The sequence below is a fragment of the Passer montanus genome, unplaced genomic scaffold (genome assembly GCF_014805655.1).
Source record: "Passer montanus isolate IOZ18808 unplaced genomic scaffold, ASM1480565v1 scaffold236, whole genome shotgun sequence".
NCBI classification, from domain to species: Eukaryota; Metazoa; Chordata; class Aves; order Passeriformes; family Passeridae; genus Passer; species Passer montanus.
The window spans coordinates 66,081-92,551 of NW_024366993.1; the positions used below are offsets into that span (position 1 = coordinate 66,081).

General features: G+C 40.3%; 1 protein-coding gene across 4 annotated transcripts in view; it reads right to left on the reverse strand.

Annotated features, from left to right (window-relative positions):
* Positions 1 to 1,257: 1,257 nt before the first annotated feature.
* Positions 1,258 to 26,471, reverse strand: part of UVRAG (UV radiation resistance associated) — an 85,749-nt gene continuing 60,535 nt past the window's right edge. For all 4 annotated transcript variants that reach the window (XM_039710868.1, XM_039710870.1, XM_039710869.1 and 1 more), the window contains 2 exons: positions 11,368 to 11,459; positions 1,258 to 4,890 (listed from right to left, as the gene is read on the reverse strand). In XM_039710868.1, coding sequence (XP_039566802.1) covers positions 4,188 to 4,890; positions 11,368 to 11,459 — 795 coding nt within the window. In that variant the 3' untranslated portion in view covers positions 1,258 to 4,187. The remainder of the gene's footprint in view (positions 4,891 to 11,367; positions 11,460 to 26,471) is intronic.

Genomic DNA, 26,471 nt, shown 5'->3' on the forward strand with positions numbered 1-26,471 from the left:
GAACATCCCTTCTAAGCCTATTCTATGATTCTAATGAAGTAACCTAGATTGCAAAATTGAAGAGTCCTGCAGATTATATGTTGAGCCAGTCAATGCAATACATTCAACACTAAATTGAGCAGCAGCAGACATGACATCTCACAGTTATGTAGGGCAAAAAAACCTTTCATAATATTTAATGAAAAATTGTAAACCAATGTTGCAATTTACCATATACAAAATAAACTAATATTAAAATAACGAGCAATTAAAATATTTGAATCATGAGTGTTTTTTCCCCTGGAAAGTATTTTTTCACCTGGCATTAAGAACAGCCTGCCTGCCGACTGGAGGTGCTCATGGCTGCCCAGAGATACCAGCTATGCCACATCATTTCAGAGCAGACAGAGCACATTAAAACACTTCCACCTGAAAAAGGTCAAAATCCAGACAGCAATTAGACATACCTTCTCTGGCCATTTGAAGGTGACAGAATAAAGCACAGAAGAACCTAAGGTTTACCTAAATTAAGTCCACTCTTCCAGCAGCACCTCCATCTGATTCTTTCCAATTCTTCGCTTTCAGGCAACTACATTTCAATAATGCTGTTCAACATTGTAAGATAGTTTAAAGTAAATTTCCCTCCTGTATCTTCCCACTTCAGCTCCTGGACTATACAGATGATGCCCTGGGTTTTTACTCTCTGCTGACAGACTGGGTAGGAGGAAAAAGAACTAACCCAAAAAAACCTCCTAAGGATGCCTGGAGAGTCCCTGTAGCTCTTCACATTTCACTGCTTCCCACCAGACTCATGAGCTGTGGACAGACTCCTGCCAAGACTCATGCAGCCGACTCCTCCTCAAGGCACACACCAGCATTTTGGGCAGACATATGTTGATTATTAGCTGGAATCACAGAAGGTGCTGGATGAGTAGCAGTGCTTCCCTGATGCAGGAACACAGTATTTCCACTACCCATAAACATCTACAAATCCAGCTTAATCCAATGTAGGCTGGAGCTATTTTTCTAGCTGCATGCCATCTTTTGAGGAGAAGCATGAAAAAGAAGTGCAGTACCAGCTCTTCTGAGACAGGATTTGGAGCCATCAAGGCAATCAGCTCTTCAGGCAAATCTTGATGCCCAACCATTCACACTGGAAGCAATATTGAATTGATGAACAATAAGCCAAGGAGTTTTGGGGCTGGGAACGTTACTGGGGTTTAAACCAGGCTCATAAAGAAAACAAACACTAAGGAGCCATTGAAGAACACACACAAGTTGAGAGATACAAATCAATTTTATTTTATAAAGACAGATGAGCTTTCCTGCAATTGTCAACATAATTTTAATGTGTCATTTATTATGCGATATTCTGGTCTTGCTTATTTTAAATACCTGGTCAAGCAAGGATAAACCAATGCTGTTGTGCTTGCTATAAAAATATAGTGGGATCTGATATTCCAAAACTAATATGCTCAAAAATCTTAAGGATTTCTAATGAGGGATTAGATTGAGATTGCAATGAAATGTTTTCTCAATTTGCAGACAGTTGCAGACTTTTAAGTGCCACAGCTGTGCAGGAACTGAAAGGCTCTTGAAAAGTGAACATACACTGTGATCCATTATCTCACCCTCAAACCTCCTGTTTGTTTCTCTTCCACTACACTATTTCCAAAGTAATTTACAGGGGGTTAAAAAAAAATAAACACCAAAAGGAGAAAGCTATGACACAGCTGCAGTCTGTACAAGCCCCCTCCTCACAGCCACAAGGAGCTGGTCAATGCTTCATCAGCCCTGTGATGCTGTCCCACCTCACACCACCTGCTACATGGAAAGTGGCAGGAGTGGAAGAGAAACACAGGGATAATTTAAGGCTAACTAAAGATACATCCATAAAAAGCCCATCTGAGCAGCTTTCTGCAACAGATGCAAAAATCAACCGTAGTGTTTAGAACATTACCAATTGCAAGGGTTAAACAGGAACAGCAACACAACATTGGGGAGGAGAACTAGACTTCATTTGGTTTGTGCAACCTGAGAAATAAAAACTAATGGAAAAAAAAGTCCCACTGATGCTGTACAAACCTAATTTCACACGTTGCTAAATTGCTCTGAGACACTCCATGTTCACCTACGAAACACAGTGACTTCACAACTACTCTTTGGGTTGCTTTGAAAAGTCACCATCACACACAAGCTAATGCTTTTCTGCTATATAGGAACATGAGTGTGTGCACAAACAGGCCTGTGCTGCCTCGAGTATGCCAGATCCCATCCCACACAGTGCAAAACTGACCTAAAGTTACTGAACTCCACCTGAAATTATACTGGTATCAGAAGATGGTACAGGGCCCAGGACAGAGTATCTTATGCTCATCACCACGAAGTGCTGTTCTTTCAGGTGTTCATTTCTCCCTCTCTAGGCCAAAGGACAGCAAGGGCTTCCTACCTGTTCTTTCCAAAGATGATAGCAGCGCTTTAAGCTTCTGCAGCACTTTCTTTGGGGAAGTTTTCATGGGGTTTGAACAGAGGAGCTAATATGGGGGAGAAGATACTCATGGATGTGTCCAACTGTGTACCTGAAACCATGCTCGGTGTCTCAAAATCAAGGTATCCAAGTGTTCCCACCTAGCACTTCATCCTGGGACAGACTGAAGACAGCAAAGAGAGGCTCTATCCAACCACTCAACTGTGGACACAACCATTAAAAGCTAACCGAAAAAATGTGAATATAGTTTTAATGCAATCATTAAGACGTTACCTGGAAAAATGCATATTCTAGAACAGTGCTATTATGTATACCGGTTCTCACAAACACATCTTGTTTTGATAACAGAAAGCTGAGATTATACATATCCATATTTTTAAAAAGTTAATTTCAGCTAGCCTTACAGTGAAGTTAGGAAAAGACTAGGTTGTGGGTTCATAAGAAAACATAAACCAGGGAGAGGAAAAAAAAGCCAGACAAGATGAAGTATTTTTACTGCTATATACTTTTATATTTCAGAGCTCACAACTGAGCTCAGATTCTTGGGTATACAATATAGAAAGCAAGAGCAATGAAATCCAAATTGAAATACATACCAGGAATCACAAAGCAGGCTGCAAATTACTTTCTCATTAGTGCAGCTGAACACATGTGACAGTGGTAACCTACCCAACAGCAAACTGCACCTCCAGCAAACCACTGGAAGTTTCTTCCCTCAAAGTATAGATGGTTAAAAAAATAAAAATTCAGATGAATAATGTTAAGTGCCTCCTTTTTACAGAGGATGGAGCAATTCCACACATTCACCTGATTCCAAAGTGCTTCATTCCCAGTCTGGGTTTTTTGGAAGATGTCTGAAGTGTCTCAGGGCACACTGTCCCCACTGCACACCTTGGAGGGTGGCGGCTGAACCCCATGTTGGTACTGGGTTCATTAAGTCTCTAATGAGATCTGTGCCCACCCTAAGTGGGGAATGGTCAGGTTGAGATTATTACACAAAACTTCTCAAGGTTTCCACTGGTAGGAAGAGCAAGTTTGGAGGAAAAGAGGGGTGGAAAAACCCCCAAATGTCATTTCTGATTAACCAGGTGCAAGGAAACTGCAAAAAAATCACACAGGTGCTCATTCTCTGGCAAGTTCACACTGCCAAGTGAAGACTCCTCAGTGCAAACTACAACTTCAAAGGCTACAGAGCACAGCCAAAATAAAGTTGTCCAATTGTAGCAAATTCATGGTATTTCTCTAATACTGACTACATTGCTCAAGCAAACACAGGAGTACATGGGAGAATGTCAAGACATCTTACCGTAAAAATATATTAAATTAAAGGGTTTTTCTTCTGAAAAGATTAAAATAAATTTAACTCTAAATAATAATTAAGAACATAACAAACATTCATAGAAGGGGCTGATCAGCACTAGAAGTTGTTTTCAGAAAAGCCTTTATAAATGGATTCCAATGCCCTAAGAAAAAAATCCCACAAAACCTCCAACAGATTATAAATACCAGAGAGAAAAGGACTTAAAGCAGAATGAAGTTACCTGGGCTGTGAATACACCATGATCCTGTGTTATTGTGCTCAAGTCCATTTGTCTAACACCATAGGAACAACTTTAGCTTTTTTTATTTTCATAATTAATATAAAGAATAAGTGCAATTTTATTTCTATTCCAGACCACTGATTTCACCTCAATGTCTGCTATCAAATCTCCGTCCGAGCTCACTTGTCCGAACTTTTACGAGGTCTGCGGAAGCTGGACATGTTCTCATTCAGTGCACAGATCCTTCGAGAGAACTCCTCAAACTCCCCTAGGACTTGTTCGTCACACTCAACCGCTACAGCATGTTCCACTGGGATGGAGGTAAAGTCTTCCAGCTGATCTCCCGCGCTGAATCCTGTCGCTTCCATACCCATGATCTCCTCTGCCTGCTCCACAGTGCAGCAAAGCACGGGGTTGAGTGAGGGCTGAAACGCACAGGGCTGCTCGTTGTTCATGGTGCCAGAGCACTTGCCAGGCAGAAACGCCCCATTTATTGCACTAGAATGTCCTAGGAAAGATTCCTGCCTGTCTTGGGTATTGTTTAGGCTTCCGTTTTCTCCATTCAAACTACTGCACAAGTCCTGGCCTTTTTTGGTATTTCTTTTGGAGGAGTCCATGGAGGTGTCCAAGGAAGAACATATGGGTCCAGGTTTTTTATCCAGCTCTCCCACACAGGCTGTGACAGCAACAGGCTGTGTTAAAGCAGAGTTGTAACTAGGAGGAGGAGTTTTGTACTGTAGTCTCTCGGTTCCTGTGCTGGCTCGTTTTCGGAGTCCTTTATCTGGAGAAGGAAGCCCACTGGAAAAACCAATATCCAATCTGCCGAAGCTAGAGGTCTGTCTCTTTGGAACAGGAATTGCACTGGATGTATGGTGTCGATCACTATAAAAGAAGGAAAGAATAGATCACACCCATCAGGCACGCTCATGAGCAATACAGATGTTTAATCAAAGGCTGAAGCAACTGTTTTATCACAACTCCAGGCTCTGTTTGGCCAACAACTTCTATCCCAAAGTGCTAAAACCCCAAACACGTTTAGTGCTGCATGAACCACAGAAGACAGCCCAGAGGACAGCTGTAGTGAAAAACAGTGAGGTCTTGTAGGAACACTTACACAGCTCTATGGTTTGGCAAGCCAATCATCCAAGAAACCATCACATTATGCTAATTTGCACTGTTAACACCATTTTATAGGACCAAGTTGCACTTATGGAATATTACTATAGACCATATATTTATGTATTTATGGCCCGTACTGGGTCATCATAAACTCTTCAAAAGTGAGTAATAACAGCTGCACAAAGGAGAAAAACCACACCAACTTCACTATTTGCAGAGGATTATTCTTGCCAGATCTTCTGCTTTTCTGTGCCAGTCATTCCAAAACTTTTTGGACAAATGCCAACCTCTAATTCTTAAGGAACATGAACCAATCAAGCCTAATTTACAAGTCTAATTTTACTGTAACAGAGTTCTACAAACCGCTTTCACTGTCTCAAGCTCTATAATTTGGAAAGTCCACTTTACATCATCTCAGGTGTGTTATGAGAACTTTCCTTCATCAGCTCAATATTTATCCAACTATAACCACCACCCTATATATAAATAGCATGCTATACATTAACATAAGCAGCTGGTTCATTTTCCTTCCAAATTAAAAAAAAAATAGTAAAAAACAAGCTATTACTGATCTACTGAATATACAATTCCAAGATTCAACCACTGTCAGTATGAAACTCCTTCATGAACACCATTTAAAAGAAACTCCTTCTGCTCAAGGCCTGATATGTTTTGTCTGGCACGGGAAAATCTTGTGTTGTGGTTTAACAGATTGTTTGGTTTTCAGGGGGGGAGGGAGTCCATGGACTGTGAGGGTGGTTCCCTGTGGGGGTTCCCTGTGGTGCACCCAATCAGATGGCTAGTGTTGAAGATTGACACCCAGTTAAACCACTTAAAAGGGCTGTGAAAACATATTTAAGGACAGGTAAGCCCATGGAAAGCTCTGTTACTTCTGGCCTTGGAACAGATAACTGAGCGCTGGCCAGGCTGGGCTCTGCTGCGATGCAGACCCCATCCCAGTGGGCTGGCTGGGGCCCCTTCCCAGCAGGACCAAGCCACTTCCTGGAAAGCCCACCAGTCCTTTTTTCTGCCAGCACTGCTGGGACATGCCCTCGGGGCCTATCCCAATGCCGGGAGCAACCATGTGGCCGGGACCAGCACCAGGAATGGCCCCAAGGCCAGGAGTGGCCACATGGCTGGAACCGCTTGGCCGAAATCGGCGTGCTGGGGCAGCGCCGCGCAGCGTGGCTATCTCAGCATGGCTTGCAGTGAACTTTGTTTGCTTGGCTGCTTTTAGCCAGCCATGCTGCCATCCAAATGACAAAAGCAGCAGCAGCAGCTTTTATTTTCTTTTTTTTCTGGTGCCCTGCATGAGGAGAAGACACAGGGTGGCACCAGCAGCCAGCACGACTTGCACGGCATCGGCGAAAAGCACGTCACCAACAGAGAGGCACAGCGAGTGATTTCCCCGATGCAAAGCCTGGATGAGATCCACCTCCCAGCCCTGCAGAACTCTATACAAAACCGTTTCAATTGATAAAGCTTGAGAACAAATGAACCTACGAACACCAATTCTCTCCTTAATCAGGAAAAAGGAAAGGATGAAGACACGTAGAGAAAACAACATGGGACAGTGAGGTCAGTGAAGAAGTCAAATCCTAGATGGGAGGAGATTGAGGAGATGCCTTAGTCTTGGGCAGAAATTCTCTTGTAAGGCTATGGTTAAGATATAATTGATACACCAGACTTTTTCTTTCCCCCTGTAACTCATGGAATGCATTGGGGGGATGTCCCATTCTAGCCACACCTGTGAGCAGAAGCACCCATGTTTAAGTAAGCAGATGTTGAAGTAAGTTGAACACAAAGAAATGAGAGAGATGAGAAACCTTACCCCAGGAGTAGAAGACGAAAACCTCTGTTTCCTAGAGATGGCTGAAGAGAACTTTTGCTTTTATGCTATAGCAGCTCACCTTTAAATTAGTACCCTATAAGTTGATATGGCCCATGAAAGCAGCTGTGGGAAAACTGCAAGGCATGGAAGGAACTTTCACACTGTGAACAGTTTTTCCTTTCCCAGCTGGATAATTCACTGTGACATTGAAGCCATGAGAACTGTTTCTTGTGGAGAAGTCTCCATGGCATAGCAAGAGAGACTCCTCTCCCTAAGAGAACTGAAGAAAGATTATTTTGAAGGTGGCAAACTGACTAAAAGTCCCAGGTTTCATCTCTTTACGTTGTCAGTGGGAAAGAAAAGAGGGTGTGGGGGGAAGAAAAGTGTTCTGAAGGTTCATTCTGAGTTGTTTTTTTTCTTTTAGCCCCGTTAATAACATTTTCTTTATACCCTTTAAAGTTTTGATCCTGCTTTGCTCTCCTCCTAACCCTTATCTTGCAGCAGAAAATGATTAAATAATTCTAGTGGGTGCACTGACGTTTGCACCCACTACATTAATTGGTGCGTTGGCTGGGAAACTCAGACTGGCGAACCAAAACCACTACACAAAATTGTTCAAACTGAAACCACATCTTGTAACAGCAGTTACGAGTGGTCTCTAGTGTAGATCCTTTTCCACATTACTTTTCTTGCTTTGCTCCCTTTTATAAATAGAATAAAGTAGATTACAACAAGTCCCTCTGTGAGGAATGTGTCCCCATGGGAGGGCAGTGAGTAGTACTACTCCTGTTGAATTTCCTCTCCAGTATTACCTCCTCCTAGGCTACCCCTAAATGCATCTGTAGGGCTTCTGTCTCTTCCACAAAACCTTCAAATCACCTTAAGGAGAAGCTGTTTTACAGAATACACAGTTGCAGACAATGAAATAGAGAGGTAAGAGCCACTGTTGGGGGTTGGGTTCTTTCTTTTTTTTTCTTTTACATATAGAATTTTTTTCCCATAAGTTGCTAAGAAACTAACTACTGGGTACTTCTGGATACTTATGGGTACTTAAGAAAGACAAAAGAAGGTAGCTGAAGTCAGGAAAGGAATAGAGCATCTGGCTATACTTCTTTTTTTATTTCCGGGAAGTTTCTTCCAGAGAAACAGAGACACCACAAGTTTTGGGGACAGGTAAAAAATGGGGTTGGGGGCAGCTGTGCTCTCTTTCTCTGTCTCTGGCATTAGAGGACAGCCAGGCTGTCGTTTACTGCGGGGAGAATTCACCGGCACTGCTGGAGCTCAGCCCTGAGGGACCCATCACCATCTGCTCCTGTGTCCCAGGAATCCTGAATTTTGCCTCTCCCTGCCCTGCTCAGAGCCAATTGTATCCAAACCTCAAAAGTCAATTCTAACAGTCTGACTTCAGCTCTAAGTTTCTCTGGCAGCAAATTTACAAAGTAGCTATTTTCTCCCAAAATATTAATTTGTGCTAGTTAACAAACAGTCAGTTTGAACATTCTTAGCCCTAAGCTGGAAGACTCCCCACTGTAAACAGGTGAGATAAACTGTCACTGAAGTAAGCCACAAACATTTCTGAAATTATTTTCTTAGTGAACACATTCTGGTTGCAGTTTTTATAAAAATGTTTCTTCGGTCAGATTCACCTGTGATTATTCAAGCTGCCTGCAAGTGGCTCAGAGAAACCGTAAAGCAATATGAGGGACAAAATACAATTTACAGGCTCAAATATGTATCTTTTCCTCCACACAAAATGTTTCCTGTGAGGAACATTACTGGATCACAGCTGGACAAAATACTAAATTTTGATTGCCTGGCCAAAAGCCAAAATCCACAGCTACAGCTCTTTGCTATGAGAATGCTTTAAAAAAAACCCCACAAAAACCTAAACACCATTTGATCTTTTTGTGTTGTCAACTATGACCTCATGGCAGTAAGAATACTAAATGAAGGTGGTTTAGTTGGTTTATAGCTATCTGAAACGCTTGAAGCTCCATGAGCAGTTCAGAGCCAATGTCATGTCAACTGTGCTAAAAAGCAGTAATAGTTTTTCACCTTCTTAGAGATTAGTGGTAAAATAATGTACAATAGCAATAGGAAGGCTGCCAATATGAAGCTAAGATGAAACTGTATCTTTTGGCAGCTAAGAAATTCGGCAACACATTTTTAAAAAATGAAATCTTCATAAATCAAGCCACCAGAGTTTTCATAACTAAGATGTTTTGGGCTCCTCTTGATTCTTGCAGTATATTAATCAAGACATAGCTTCAAAACACAAATTAAGGCCTTGGTACTCAAGCATTTTTGAGGAAAGCCCTTAAATGCAGCTCCAAAGGGCATCTCCCTGCCTACAGACAAGCCATTGAAAAGGAGTATCGTGTATTTGCAGTCTACTGTCTATTCACTAAGAAAAAATCTTGCTGGACTGCTCAGGTTTGCAGCATGTTCTTTACTTTCTATTAATCACACATACTATCCCTCATAAGTTACAGAGTGAAAAAAAAAAGGCAAAAAGCTGAAGAATAGGAGAGAAAATGAGTCAGAGTCTCTTGATTTAATGCATCCATAATCTAAAGAGCCTAAACTTGGGAAAGGTAAATCTGAACATGCAAAAAGAAAAAAAACTATTTTAACTAAAAATGTTAAAAATGGACAGGTTACACGAAAGTGGGGATTTGAAGGGGACTTATGAAAAACAGGGAGAGCAACTTTTTAAAGAGGGAGAGAGGGACAGGGCAAGAGGGAACAGTTTTAAACTAAAAGAGGGGAGATTTAGATTAGAGATTAGGAAGAAATTATTGGCTGTGAGGATGGTGAGGCCCTGCCACAGGTTGCTCACGGAAGCATGGCTGCCCCATCCCTGGAATTGTTCAAGGCCAGGCTGGACAGGGCTTGGAGCAACTTGCTCTAGTGGAAGATGTCCTGCCCATGATCGGGGAGTGGAACAACATGCCTTTAAGGTCCCTTCCCATCCAAATATTTCTACGATTCGGTCTCAAATGCTGGAAGAAACTCCCTGCTCACAAGAAAAAGGATTTAAGACAAAACCTGCATAGGGCCTTTTGCATCCACAAAAGCTAACCTAAAAAACTGAGCTACTTTTATGGAGGCCAGTGAAACTCCAGGACTAAAAAACTGGACACAGAGACAAGTATTCCCAAAAGGAAACAGAAAAGATTCGGGGACAAAAGTAAACACAGTAGAATATTGGTACCAGGAGAGGTATGAAGATGGAAGCAGAGCTTGCAGACCTGCAAGCTTGCTGCAATAAATCACACAAGCTGGGATGTGAAAACATGTATTAATCATTTAAGTGTAATGCCTGAGAAACCAAAACAACACAAATCTCACCAGGCTCAGGGAACCAGCCACTAAACTTTGACGGACAAACACTAAACTCTGCAGACCTTCCAAAGGGCCAAAGGCTAGCCCAGAGCTCAAGGCAAAACAGGGGAACTCATAAAAGACTGAAGCAGAGACTTTACAGACAAATTTGCTCTAATGGATGTATGAAATAAGTGAGCTCTTCTACAAAAACCATGGAGGATTTTTTTGGGTTTGCTTTTAACCTAAAATGGCAAAGAGACTGCATGAATGCACACAATTCAAAGAGCGTAAACTAAAACCATATGAATACAAACCATCGCTTGCTGAAATCCACTGAGTAGTAAACTGTTCTTCATATTTAGTAAAGTTCACCTCTGTTTAAGGTGAACTGGTTAAGCCTCCTGCTCAAACAACTGCTGCAAGATAAACCTAAACTAACTTTAGTCTTAAAACATAGAAATCTGTCTGCTTTGATTTTCTGCAGACAGTGGAAGGTGAGTCTGAATCCTCCAAAATGAATTAGAACGGAAGTACACAGGATTTCCCCGGAAGATACTATAACCTTCAGTTATTTATTAATGTAGCTTCTCATTTAGCAACAACACTGAACATGCAACAGCAATTTTCATTAGCAGCAATTATACTACAGAGAGGTTGTGTTGTTTATCATTCAGATTCCTATGCAGCTCACTTGAATTACACAGTCAGGGACTGCCCAGGTTATGACTTGTTCTGCTTAAGCAGTTTGATACAGAAGGTGCACCTGTTACCAAACATAAAATACAGTCTTAAGACAACAATTAATTCACCTCCCTCTAGTGAAGAACATTGTTTTTTAAACAGGATTCCCTTGCTACATCAGCCTCTGAGAAGGGTTGTGGGCCCATCATATGGAAGAACTTGTAAGAGTGTAAGAAAACAGTAGAATGTTGTGGACAGTTACAGAGCCTTTATTTTGGGAAGGTCATAATCTCACCAAGCATTTTCAGCTTGTGGAGAGGAGCTGCTTGTCTAAGACAAATCCTTACCTTCAATTTTCTTGTAGCACCCACCTCTTCTTATAAATTACAAAAAATACTTACCACCTAACCATCAGTCCAAGCTCCATGAAGTTTTTCAGGTTAGGAAGAGTTTGCCTCAGATCTGGAGTACTCAGCCCATGCTGGTATCTAAGCTACAAAATAAAATAAAAAAAAAAATCCTAAAATTAGCACAGCTTTCCGAATCCCAAAGAATATAACATCATGGTCAGTTAAGTCACTAGGTTTTTATAAAGTTTAGGATGATTATCCAGCAGTTCCAAGATATTTATTCCCCTATAAGAAAATGGTCTATTTACTGCTTGTATTAGAAAACCCACCCAAGAACAGGGACAAAATAATCGGTCAACCTGACTCTTAAACCTCCTTACACTTTCTCCATTTACTATCTGCAACAGGAGAGCAGGTTCACAGCTTAATAAAAACATGTCCATTATGGGAAGACACCAAATTCCATCACAATGTTCTGTATTCATGAATTCCAAATATTTATTTGTGTGTACTTCTCAAGTCTGAGTGTAACAGTGTATACTGGAATCAGTAATGGAATTATTATAGTAACATCAATGAGTGACAATATATATTGTCACACAACTGATCAATATCTGTGCTCCTTACACAGTTTATATCAGCATTTAAACACCTGTTATTAGTGTCATAATTAAATCCAGTACTCAAATCAGATGCTACTTAGCAAAGGGAAAGGCTTTAAACACTGACACACTTTAACCTGAATATTGACTCCTACAAGTTGTTCTTACGTCGTCCACATGACATAACTGTCACTGGTGAGAATTATAAACTCTGTGCTTAACAAGTCACCAAATTAAAAATACCTCTGAAGACAGCACATGGAAGGGAAAAAGTTTGTCTTTCAAGTTTGAATCTCAAAATTTCAGGGAAACTTTACAGAGAAATGTATCCCTTGTGTGGTTAAAATATGAAGAAAGACCCCATCACCCTACATTCCAGTATCTCTAAATTAAATAAGCAGTTCTCAGCATCCATTAACACTCTTTAGAAGTCTCTGCTGGACTCCAACACAGGCTCACACAGTAATTGCACAAATTTAGTGCTGATAGAGCTACTTGCTGAAACATGGAACAGTCCCACTCAAAGTTAAATTTCTTTTGTTTAGAATCACACACCTGTTTCCACAATTCCTGACAGCAAGATGCAAGAAAGTATCTTACGTTTCAAAAATTTTTGATTTCTCCCAAACAATCAGTTTTTCAGAGAAAAAGTCTCCTGAAATTGGGAATCATTTTTATGCTTGTCTGAGTTTCAGAAAGAATAATTACTCTGGAAGAAAATCACCCTCAGTACTGCGTTGTACAACAGCTGGCCATTTATTACAGTTTATTATTTCCATATGGACAAAGCCAAATCATATGGTGGGCTTGGATTCATATTTTCTGCTACAATGACAGAACCTGGATTAAGACAACCATACAATATAAATTACAAAACCATCACCACATTCTCCTGATGGGATTATGGTGGAATTCATTAACTGGAGAACTAGCCTGGAGCAAAAGAAATAAAGAAGAAAAAACCCACCAACTCAAAAACTTTACATTTGTTCCTCCTCCCACAATGAAAAGTTCATGGAATATCCCTTTTTATAGTCATTTTTACATTTTAAGGTTTCAGAGCATGAAAATAAGGTGGGTTAAGGGATCTCTCCAGCAGCCAAGATCAGAAGAATTCATGGGAGACCCCAGTATCCAAACATGGGCAAAACCACTGCTTCTACTAAAAGACATTTTCGTATTTCCAATAGTAGAAATGCATATTAAGTAAAGTTAGGATGCAAGTTTCATGAAACCCCTAGAAAAAGTTATTATTTAACTTCATAGACTGCATACTATTTGGCTTTGTAATTAATTAAAAGCAAAGCAATACTGCCTTGTGTCTGCATCAGTACAAGCTGCTGCTGATGTATTTACAAATCCAGAAATCGCTGAAAAACTTATCTGCCTTCTAGGAATAGAAAAAATCAATTCAAAAATCAGCTGATGAATCAGGTTTTAGTCTGGATTCAAAATTATCACTCCATTAATGCAGCAAAGGTTAACTCCTGCTTCACATAATTCTGTAGTAGTCTCACATATCTTGACAAGGAAATCTCTGCTTTGCTGCATGATGCAGGCCACTACAGGTACAACACCAAACAAATGCAAACTAGGAGGTGGAGGGAGCTTAAAACCAACTTTTTTTACTTTAAAGATCAGAATTCCTCTTCCTCCTCTCCTTAACCTCTGACAATATAAAATAACAAATATTAGTAGGACTGGTTTTTTTTCCCCAATCCATAAAGCATTTCTCATACACCTTCCCTTAAGTTTAATCTTTTTAACATCCAACACCACATATGCAGGGCTAGTTAATCCACCTCATCCAATAAATAGTAAGGCACTGAACTACACTCATAAGGACTGAATCCAGAGGAGGTCATGGAGATACACCAAAGGTTGCTGGAGCCCCTCTGCTTTGAAGACAGGCTGGGAGAGCTGGGGGTGTTCAGCTTGGAGTAGAGAAGGCGTTAGGGAGACCTCAGAGTCCCTTCCAGTGCCTAAAAGGGCTCCAAGAGCTGGAGAAGGACTTTGGACAAGGGCTTGAAATGACAGGACAAGGGGGAATGACTTCAAACTAACAAAGGACAGGGTTAGATGGAATACTGAGAAGAAATTCTTGGCTGTGAGGTTGGTGAGGCCCTGGCACAGGTTGCCCAGAGAAGCTGGGGCTGCCCCAGATTTGGAAGGATGGGGCCCCAAGGCCAGGTTGGATAGAGCTTGGAGCAACCTGATCTAGAGGGGGTTTCCCTGCCCATGGCAGGAGGGTGGAATTGGGTGATCTTTAAGGTCTGTTCCAGTCCAAACCATTCTATGATTCCCTGTGACTTGTTATAGTAGCATTTACACAAGTACTTCTTAACATCAAAATCAATTTTGAGAAGAGAAAACTGTAGGGAGAAGCTGCTTTGCTCATAAGAATTAAGAGGGCAGGAAAATAAGAGCAGGCAGAGGTAACCATGTGCTGTCTTGATTCTCCTAAGAAACTGTTCAAATTTCAATTGTTGCTATTAAAAGTCACCCATCTCCACACTACATTTCCAATGCAATAATTTTCAAAAGCAGCATTTTATATAGGATTTTGAAGATCAGATGGTTTCTTCAGGATATTACAGACCCAGCCATCCAAAGACAATGTGTCTGTTTTAATTGGAGTGAAGAGATGTCCAAGACTTGTGTTCACATAGAAGACCATGTATTCTCCACAGAACTTTGAATAAATCATTAATAATGTTCCAGTGATAAAGTATTAATTCTGATTTCTATACCAATATTTAGCTCCTATGCACAGCTTTGTTTTCCCAAGTGCTGCTCTCATATTTGTCACTAGCAACACTTATTCCACAGAAACAACATATAGGAGACAAGATGCATCACATTTTATGAACAGTTCAAGGCAGAAGAATTTAAAGAATTATCTGTGCAGAGAAACCTCGAGAAATAGGATAATACATTTACTTTAAGGCAAACTTCTCTACAGAAAACCAGCTAATTATACCAGTGGGTATTTTCTATTATATATCCCAACATTACAGAAAACCATAAATGTTAAAATACGCTGCATTTAAAACAGTGGTTCTCAGAGCAAAAGGCAGATTCATTCTTTAAAAACTTGCATTAGCTTTCTAAGTGTTTAAAGACTAAATTTCCTTAAAAGACTAATACCAACAAAACCACAGCATTAGCTGTAGATGAGGCATGACAAACTGAAGTAAAATTGTAACAAAATAGGCATAATTATTTTGCACTCTAAAATGAGAAAAAATAATATTCAGCTGCTCCAGTTTCCACCTGTATTTCCTTCTCTGCAATGGTCAGAACTTACACTGGAAGGTCAGTGAGTGAACCAGCAGTGAACAGCTCCAATCTGAGCATCTCCACTGCCAACCAAACAGCTTCCAAACAGCAAGGATTCATTTCATGAACTGGATTGTTAGACTTAAAAATCCTGACCTAAAATCATGTTAGACAACAGAAAAGATTACTGCCTTCCTAAAGGTAATCCACAGCAAAATGTTCATTTATCAAATCTACCAGTAGAGATACATAATTTGTTAACTAACTAAAATACAAACCTGCAAAACTTCTGTTACTTTCCTATAAAGTCTGTAAGAGGTACAAGTCTACTACAGTTTTTCCATCACGTTTGCTTTAAAAGAAACCATTTAGTTATCTTTCTATTTGTGGGTAATTGCAGGTTGCATTCAAGATCAAAATTAGGAGGTTTGCCACTCTATTCCTGCTCTTAACAAAACCAACGATATCCTGCATTTATGTGCAAAAAACAACTGTCCACTTCCTGCAGCAGTATTTAATAACTAATGGTATACAAGCATATACATTTGCTTCCAGCCAGAAACCACAGAGTACCTGGGCTCAATTATCCTTTTTTTTTTTTTTGTGGGGAATGCAGAATGACTCCAATTCTACCCTCATCTGTTCATCATTTCTCACATTGTTTCTCCAGCCATATTCATCTTGTTCTAAGCCATGTGGAAGCAGTCTAACAGGCAGAATATCTTATTAAAGCTTAAAATAGCCACCACTTTAGTACATATTGTGCATAATATTCAAGTCTATGCCAAAATCTGCTATATTTTGGACTTCTCTTAGTCTCTACTGCAGGCAACTGGTTCTTGATGTTGAAGCAGTACCTGTACCTACACAATAGGTGAACTCAACCCATTATCACACTGTGCAAAGATCTTGAAATAATAAGGCAGTCAAAATCAATTTCAAATTATTTTCAGCTATATGAGGAGTTTATCTTGATAGCATCAAGAATTTTAAAAAATAAAAACATCTGCTCCACAAATGTGAAAACCTACAGAGAAAAATAGAAACAAAACTATTGTTTCAATCAAATTTGCAGAGCTGGTCACAAGCCAAGCATTTGCATAAGGTTTTCAGAGAATGTCAAACACTGAAATACTAAGAATGTCAAACAGAAATATTAAATTTTAGAAGTTTTATTAAAATGACATAGTTAATTGTTTTACAAGATCCTGGGTGACTTTGTCAGAGTATAACAGAACACTGGCAGAGATTCAGATTACTAAGCACTGCAATAAAGAAAATGGGAAGTGTTGTTATAATGCCTGTTGCTATATAAACAACTATGGGGGATCAGTGAAATAAGGCCTGCTGCTATATAAACAGTTGTGTGTGTTTATATCTTTTGGGAGCAATTATGAAATTTTTTGCTTGCCTTTGTTTTACTGAATCTGGCTAGTTCTAGCTCTGAACGCCTGTGTGGGTTTACTGAAAAACCCTTAAGCTACAACATTAGTGAAACATGTTGTGGTATCAATAGCTCTTTAGATAATGTACCTCCAAACTAAGCATCTAAAAAGAATTTTCATTTTTCATACTTAAAAAGACTACCAGCAAGCATCAATTACAGTCTGGAAGTAAACATAACAAAAGGGTTTTTAAAACTTTTTTAAGATTCTTGGGGAAGTAGGAGCCGAAAAAAGAAAATTAACCACTGTGATTATAACAAGTCTTGAAGTTCTCAATTTTGTTTCCCGAAGGAGCAAATAGAGGACTGCTACAGTAGTGACAGCCCTCATCCAAGCAAGAGGAAGTGCTCAAATATAACAGCTCTCTCAACAGATATTTTGACTTATCTTTATATGCCTGTGTCCGTCTCCCAGAGTTGTACCTGAAAAGCAGATGTTTACTTTGCAACTCATTCAGGAGTATTAAACTACCAAGAAAGCAAGTTACATCCACATCCTTGAAGACCCCTGTCCTTCATTAATCCATGGAGCATACTCTTTCAAGTTCCTCAAGCCAACCCAGCATGCCTAAAGCCTTCACTAAAACCATCTTAAAAGACTCCCACCACAATTTTGATTTAGCAATAGCAAATAAGGCACACAAAAAGCAACCAAAGCAGTAAGAGAAGATAACTGCATTTTATGCTATACCGCTGAAGGATACTTACAATCAGCTATTTTTAAAGCCTGCTTAGTCTGAACTAACCTGGTTTGTCCCACATTTACAAGGGAGATGCTGATGTCAGTAAGATAATTTCCTGTTATCACAAAACAGAATGGTTTGAGTTAGAAAGGACTTTTTAGCTCATCCAGTCCTAACCCCGCCACCATGGGCCTAGACACCTTCCACTAGACCAGACTGCTCCAAGACCTGTCCAGCCTGGCCTCGAATACTTCCAGGGGTGGGGCAGCCACAGCTTCTGTGGACAGCCTGTGCCAGGGCCTCACCCCTCTCACAGCCAAGAGTTTCTGCCCAATATTCCATCTAAACCTGCCCTTGGCAGTGGGAAGACATTCTCCCTTGTCCTGTCATTCCAGTCCCTCTCCTGGTCTCTTGGAGCCCCTTTAGGCAATGGAAGCATTCTCTTCTCCATGCTGAACCCCCAACTCTCCTGGCTGTCTCCAGAGCAAAGGGACTCCAGCCTCTGAGGCATCTCCGTGGCCTCCACTGGACTCGCTCTAATAGGTCCATGTCCTTCTGATGATGAGAGCCCCTCACTTTCTTACTTTGACCTCTAACAGGGATAACTAACACTGGAGATGCTACACAGTCCCTGGACCAAGACAGTCACTAGTACAATTCAGAAACGTTCACTTCTACATTAGAGCAAAACATCCTCACAGAGCTCTGGCTGATTCAGTTCTCACAAACTGCATCAAATTGAGATGGAAACTTTTTCTCACAACTGGTTCTTCCTACCCCAAGAAGAGCCTGTCTCCCTTCCTCTCCTGTCACCTGGAGAATTTTAATTCACTTCCATCTGAAGGGCAGGAGAAATTCATGCATAAATCTATATACAGGAATGGTTCAGAAGTGATCAGGGAAACTATATTCTCATCTGGTAACAGACCTAATTACCTTTTACCTTCTTTGATTTGTCCTGGAATTACATTAAACTGATTCTTCCTCTTGCATTCACCAAAACATAAAGTCTGATCTGTATTCAAAGACAGCAGCAGCCTCAATTCTAAATGCACAGCAACTTACACTATTCTACCAAACATTTATGAAGCAGTTTTCTTCTTATTTTTAAAACTTCAGCAATATTTAATACTGGATTTTGGTTTCATAGCAATAATGTTTATTGGAGATAGACCTCAAGAAAATAAGGAAATAGGAATATGTGTTTGAGTACATGTAGAACACACTGTAGAACTAAACATTTAGATAAGCCAAAAAGCTGCATTTCCTCAAGAACTCTCCCACTGCTGTATATGAAACTCTTCTTGAGAGTAAACACAACACCCCTCCAGAGAGGTCTCAAACATCAGCCTTCATGGTTACAGTCTGGTGTCCAGTAAGGGGAACCATTGTCAAAGACAGGCTGGGAGAAATAGCCACTCATATAAGCATTCCTGTAAAACTCAGCAGTTACTGGGCTTGTTACAAAAGCCACATATATGGGCCCCCATGCCCATAAAGGTACACCTCATATGCCATGACTGTTTCATAAAAGAACATTTTAAAAGGCAATTTAGAAGATAGAGCAGTTACGAGCCTCCAAAAAGCTTCCCCCATTCCCCAGTGAAGCACTCAAATAACTAAAACCATGTTTACTGCAGTCTTGCTGCATTTATAGCTTGATGAGATGAAACTACACAGCACATAACCTTTACAGATTCAGGTTAGAGCTTCTCAAAAGGGTTCAGTATCACTAATTGATGTTCACTGGATTATAGGAAATGGGTACACTTATATCCTGTAACTTCATTCATCCTGAACCTTTGTACTAAAAATCATTACATCAGGCACAGAACAAGAAGTCGGACAAGAAAAGTCAAAAGGGGAAAGATAAGGAACATTCTGTGCCTCCATCATAAACATGACATTTTCTCTGTGTGTTTAGCTCCCCAAGTGTAATCTGCATACCTGAAGTTTGCTTTTTACCTATATATGAACCTAGGAATACCAGAAGGGCAATATTCTCAGGGAATATAAAGGTATGTACAGAGAACTCTCCTACCCTGTCCTGGATGGAAGTCAGAGAAAATGTATGGTTAGGGTTATAGTGCTACACACTCCTCCTCCATTTCTCTGTTACTTCCACATTTTAATAAATCCTCTCCAAAACCAGGTAATTTTCACATATTACATCAATCCAGCTCTACCTTCTACCTTAAGATGTTACAGGAAAGGAACCCACAGAATTATTTCAGTGGGCAAACAATGAGCTCCATTAGATATTGTATAATCTTTCAGCTATTTGCTCTTTCATGTTGTGTTGAGAAAGCCCTGGTTTTAAAATGGGTGAAATTGAACTTCTGGCCATTAATTCATCCAGGTTTGTGAACCCTGCTCTTTCAGGTGAAAACGCTTTTGCTTCAAGAAAGATTTACTCAAAGAGCAAGTGATTCAGCCCATGACACAGAGCTTAAATGGAAGAAGAATTTGGGGATTCTTTGCTCCCAGCCACATCTTGCATTTCAGCTGAACTGCTTTCCAGGTATCTATTATGTTACTGTCAGCAAACAAAAGAGACTGACTTCTAAAAAAAGATTAGCTTGTGAATCAAATAGGAAGCCCTCTCATTTGAGGAGTACAGAATGAACAGTTTAACCTATGAAAGGCTTGCTTCCTATCAGGATAACACCAGCACTCAGCGAACTCCACTTGTCAGTAAGACACACCAACACAGGAAATAGTTTCCCATATGATGGATGGTATTTCAAACTTAAAAGCTGAGGTCAGAAGGCATTAAGCCAAGGACAGCTCAGCACTGGTCTTCCTGAAAACATCAACTTATACGTGCTAAAATTAAGCAGAGCTTGGGTTTTGCCTAATTACATAATATTAACTTCACAAATATTCAAATGAATTACACACAAGGCCAGCAAAGAGAGATGCAATAACCCCTTCAGTATTTCTAGTCTCTTGAAAATAAAATACTTTAAAGCTCTGGATTTCCAAACATTCTGGACTGACCAAAAAATGAATGGAATGAGCCCATACATATCAGACCCTTTGATTCCATTTGCAAGAGAACAACTTGTTCTAAACTTCAACCCCAGTATATAAAAAATCCAACCCTCTGGCATTGGGAAGCCATTCTCCCTTATCCTGTAACTCCAGGCTCTTCTCCAAAGTCCCTCTTCAGCTGTCTTGGAGCCCCTTCAGCCATTGGAAGGAGCTCTGAGGTCTTCCTAAAGCTGTCTCTTCTCCAGTCTGAAAAACCCAAGCTGTCCCAGCCTGTCCATAAATGAGAAGTGCATCATCCCTCCAGTCATCCAACCACACTGGTCATCCCATCGCAGCTAGAGGAGCCTCCAGCACTGCCTGGGCTTAGGTTGCAAGTGCTGGGATCTGTACAGGTTCAACACCCAAGATCAGCTCCTTCACAGAGCAAGTTAATGTTGGCCTTTGCCTACAGACAAGGATAGGCAGGCTTTCAGCTGAATGAAAGCCAGGACTTCAGTTACAGCTAATCCAGTCTCATTTCAACCTATTTTTTTCTTGGCATGGGTGATAGGAAAGGAAAAAAGAAAGCCTTTCCAAAAAGTTTGCAAAAAACATATATAAATTCCCCAATTCTAAATGATCTGGGCAAGTATCAGCTCACTGTTACCCCAGGAAAGTTTCGGGAATGAAACCTCTCCTAAGAGCTCTTGGCTCTACACATCTGGAGAAGGTACTTTGTGATGTTTCAGGTGCAGTCCCTTTCTCTTAATACTGAAATGAAAGCCTGGCACTTCACAAGACAAGGACTAGACTCTGGCTTCAGCCTATGCTCTTTCAAGAACACTTTTCCGTATGTAGCTAAATTGGCCTTGGATTTAGACAGTGCATTCCTTCTGAACTGTATGTTTTATGATCTTAGTTTAGGGGCCTCATAAAAGATGTAGTGTGCAAGTCACAGTATCCTGCACTCAAAGGGCCATAACCACTGCATATACACCATTACCTACAGAATTCTGAAAAGACACTTCTGCTCCTTAGTGTTTATTGCCAAAACAAATTTCTAGGCCTAACATTTCTGCTGTTCAACTTCCCATGGAAAAGCTTTTAGTTTCTATTATAGAGCTGATTTTCTCTCATGTTTGATAGTCTAACAGAACCAGAAACTGAACCTCTTGCTTCATTTCATGTTTAACAGCTGAGTTTCAGTTCAGCCACTTACAATGGCACTAGCACATAAGCATTCAACTTTAATTCCATGCAGGTATTAGGAAGATGGCACTTTAACTACACCTACAATATAGCAAGAATTTTGGTTTTCTTCTGTGGTTCTGTGAATATTACTTTATGCATTAGAAAAGCAACTCCCTGACAAAGCAGCATTCCCAGGAAAGCAGCATTGGCTGCTCAGCTTCTGAAGCAGATTACACAAAGCACATAAACGCCACCTGCCACCATGTGGACACGGTGGCCATGAACACACAAGAGGAGGGCTAGACATTAGTTACTTACCTGGATCTGTACTCTATTGATGAAAAAAGAACCTTGGGGAGCTGACAAGAGATTTTTTTTTTTTTTTCATATCAAATAGCAAAGTTCATGTGTTGCTAATGACTGTCAGATGAAAGCAGAACTATTCTTTGGCCAGGGCTGAGCAAGTGATGCCAATGCGAATAGGAGTATCAGTCCAACACAACACAATAATGGTCTGACAAAACAAATGAGGATGAGAAAAGAAGCCTTCCATGTGAAACAATCCTGAGCACGGCATTCAGGCTGAACAGAAGAAAAAATACCATTTTTTCATACAGTGTAACAAATTCCACAGGTTTCACTGAACTTGGAAGTGATGCCTGGAAGATGATGCTCTGTCTGACACCATATGCAGAGACTCTGCTAACAAACACCAGCTATGAACTTTTTACATGGGTAGATAGGAATAGGAAAAGGGCAAGAGATTTAAACTAAGAGGGCAGATTTAAATTAGATACTAGAAATAAATTCTTTACTCAGAAGGTGGTGAGGCCCTGGCACAGGGTGCCCAGAGAAGCTGTGGCTGCCCCATCCCTGGAAGTGTTCAAGGCCAGGTTGGACAGGGCTTGGAGCAACCTGGTCTAGGGCTGGTGTAAGGAGGATGTTGGTCTAGGGAACGCATACCTGGCCATAAATAAGATGGTCTTCAAGTTCCCTTCCAACTCAAACTGCTGTATGATTCTACGAACTGAGGTAAAACTAGACACATTGACTCTTTGGGTTGGCTGTAGGAAAACAAAGAATTGTAAAATGGTCCAAATTATTTGACACCTGGTTTTCAAGAGCCATTAATTTAGACAAAGACAGAACACCACCACTCCTGAGGACATGTCAAATAAAGCCAGATGGAGATAGTGACCAAGGTCACAGCAAAAGAATAAAAGAGGTCTCACAACAGTCACACAGATTACCTCTGGTTCTGTGGTAAAGCTGAGACAAGACTTAGAATAAGAAATCCAGAAGATTAAGAGGCAAATTAATTTGAAGTCCTTCAGTGGCTGACTTAAATAGCAAAATCATTTGACACTTAGAGTGTAAGTAACTTCATTGCCCCATGCAAGGAAACAGCTGCAGTAAACTCCCTTCTTACTGGTACCTAAAGAAACCAGTTTTACAGCTCTATTGAAATTATGTCCTCTACAAGCAATCTGGGAACTGGACAAGAAATAATGCCTCATGCAAGAGACAAGCTCTTGAATACCAAAAGAAATTAGGACTTTGATGAACAAGATGGACATGCTCTCCTCAATGGCTACACATCATAAATGCATGCATTAGATATAACAACCAATACAGGACAGAAATAATTTAATATAGAATCATAGAATTTTTTGGGTTGGAAGGGACCATCAAGCTCATCCCATTTCAACCCCCTGCCATGGACAGGGACGCCTTCCACTAGACCAGGCTGCTCCAAGCCCCATCCAACCTGGCCTTGAACACTTCCAGGGATGGGGCAGCCACAGCTTCTCTGGGCACCCTGGGCCAGGGCCTCACCACCCTCAACTTTCTGGGCATACAATTTTGGGCAAGTTATTCTCCCACAGTAACACAGTGTGTGCTCACTAGGGACTCACTCACCTCAGGGAGGATGGTCACTAAATTAAGATCAACTCATCATATGTAATGAAGAACCTACACTGAAGTCAGGCCAAAGCCATTAAGGCTCTGGGAATGAAGGAAAGAGACAGCAAAGCACCCAGTAAAAGCAGCAATAAAGATGCTTTCTTTTTACAGGCCTGTGACTCAAAACTCAAAGCCACTGCTCTCTCAATAACCCCTACTTCAAAGTTTAAAAATTAATTAAATTATTGAGATGAAAAAAGCCTATAGCAGCAAGACCACTGCTCAAGCACTTGTGAGAGCTCAGTTCCACAAGGTCCATGTCTCTGCCCCAGCAGAACTGGGTGACACCCACATTGTATGTTCAGAACAAAAAGAACTCTGAGAGATGCCATTTTGACCCTGTTCTGTGTTCACTTATCACCCACAAAAAACCTCACCAGCTTCAGGGATTTCCTAATATTCATCCACCATAACAAGAGGTTTTAATGGTGTAATCTCAATTACTCTGCTGTGAATAGCAGGACAAGAGTTCACTTCTTTCTCCTACTAAAGCTTCAGCTTCCTCAGATACTCCATACACATCTCTAACTTAGGAGCTACCGAGTTTATGGGGCTAGCACTTGCTGAATGCTCTCCCAATGTCTAATGCTTTGGAGAGCTGTGCAATTCACCCCCACTTTAGCCACTCTATTGTACTTCGCCTTTGATAATTATAGTGAATTTTTGTAGGTGTTATTAGACATAAGTGACTAATTTATCTTTGAAAAAAACCCTGCGTTTCTATGCTAGTGAGAGTCAAACAGCTGAAATCTTAAATGGAAATTTACAGCTTTAGATAATGTTATCCAACTCAAAAAGCCCCTTTGTGAACTTTGTGAGGGATGCAATTTTACAAACAGAAAATACGGGTATTGAAACAATTCGTGCTCACATACAGATGGAAGTTATTATGAACTCTCAGAATTAACACACATTGTTTCAACTTTGGAATGTAACAGCAAAGCAAGTTTCTCCAAAAAAAACTCTACCAAGCCAGCACTAGGCTGCTTCTAATTCCAGCTGAATTCTCCTGAGTGCAAGATGTGGTTTCCAGTGTTATTATCCTGCTGTTTTACAAAACAGTACCCCTTTATCTCTAGAAGAGTTTTTATGTCAGTAATTTTATTTAATATCAATCCAATCTCACTTCTTCCACACTCACATTTATCCTTGCTGCCAGAATTCTAGGTAATTGTAAAAGGAAAAAAAATTTGTGAAATCAGGAAAGCTTATACAAATAATTTCAAAGTATTTCTTCAAGTTGATTGAACTTTTCTGGGCTCTTTATTTGTCACAGTGTTCAAAACTTGCATGAATGATTCAAGTGAGGTGATAAAGACCCAGGCTCCTGTTTTCATGCTCCAGTGAAGTCACTACTATTCTTCCCGGGCACCTCCAACCTTCCCACAGCACAAAGGGAATTAAGCAACTGATTTACATTTATTCCTGCCAAAGAGGACTGGTTCTCTGAATTAAGGTAAACACCTTTGGGTGATGGTCTGGAGATAAGAGAGAGGCAGCTGCTAATTCTCTGTCCAAATTTAATTTTTCACACGTTCACAAGAACTAAGCATATCTGGGCACTTCTCTGAAAGCAGCCATAAGGTCTGCTAAAAGCCATGTAAATTCAACAGTTTCAGCATCCCAGGAAACATACCAGAACTCAGACAATCCTGGGTTTCTAGGTCAAGTCAGTCCCAGAGCACAGAGGTTTTGTGATGCATTTCTGCACTTTATTTACCTGCTCTGCTTTCACAGTGGAATTTCCCCTTGGCAGAACTATATAAAGCAGCAATATTTGACCAAGGACATCAAAACAGAGGTGACTACCACAGTTTATGTGGACATTGTAACACTTTCATGATTAAACAAGTAGTAGAGGCACCCCCAGAAATTCCAATTTACTTTTATTATGTTTTTATATCCAACAGCATACAATCTCAAGATTAACATGTGAACCACTAGTGTCCTACTAACCACTTCAAAGTCTGGCCATTGACTAGCCTGCACCAGCACCAATGACTCCAAGTAGAGCTGGAAATTCTTTTTGTACCAAAACATACTTAAAGCCTTCATTTACTTTTGTAAGTTTAAACATATGCCAGTGATTTCAGAAACCAACTGCAAGGAATTGGAAGGTAACATGGGTGAGTGACGATGTGTTCAACCACCCAGAGTCCTTTGGAAACAGAACAAGAAAAATCAGAAAATGAGAGGTTTCAGTAGGTTTGAGTGGTAACAACTCAGAGGTGACAAGTAAAAGAGATAAACAGGAAAACAAGTGAAGTGGTGACAGCTTCTATTAAAAAATACCACAGGCACAAGTGTCAAGTAACCCAAATTACACAAACAGGAAAGAAAACCACCCTGGGCTCAATGAAGAATTCATCATTTTGATGAAAAAAATGAGAGTTTCCAGCTTGCATCACATAACTGAATGGCAAACTCCAGAATAAGGTAAAGACAACGAAGGGCTGAAAGGCAAGCAGCATCATGACTCACAAGTTACAAAATTAACTAGTAAGCAGAGATTAAGGAAAGCATTGTTTTGATAGTAATGAAGAGAGAGGTCTATCAAAGCATTTGAGGGAAAGACTAATCCCTTTTTCTCACTAATCTCCCCTCTGGAGGTCAAGTGTGAACAGCTGGCTGCCATTAGTGATACCACCAACAAGGAGGTAGAGTCTAAGATACATTAACAGCCTGGCTAAACCCATTTCCAAGATTAGTAGGGCTCGATTTACTTTGTCTTAGGATATTTTAGACTTTAAGTAATTTCAGAGGTTATTGTCCAAAATACACTAAGCATGGGCAAGTCTGGAAAGTGGTAAATGCAATCCAAGATTAAAAAACAAACAACACAGAAAGACTCCGAAACTTTACTTCAGTCTGGGATAAGGAATGGCAAAAAAAGTGATGGAAGAGAAAACTGGAAAAACAAACAAGATTAGTAGAAACTATGCATTAAAAGGTCAGATTTTTCAAGAATAAAACTGTGAGACTAATGTGATTTCAAACAGGTTAGAAACAGAAATGTCA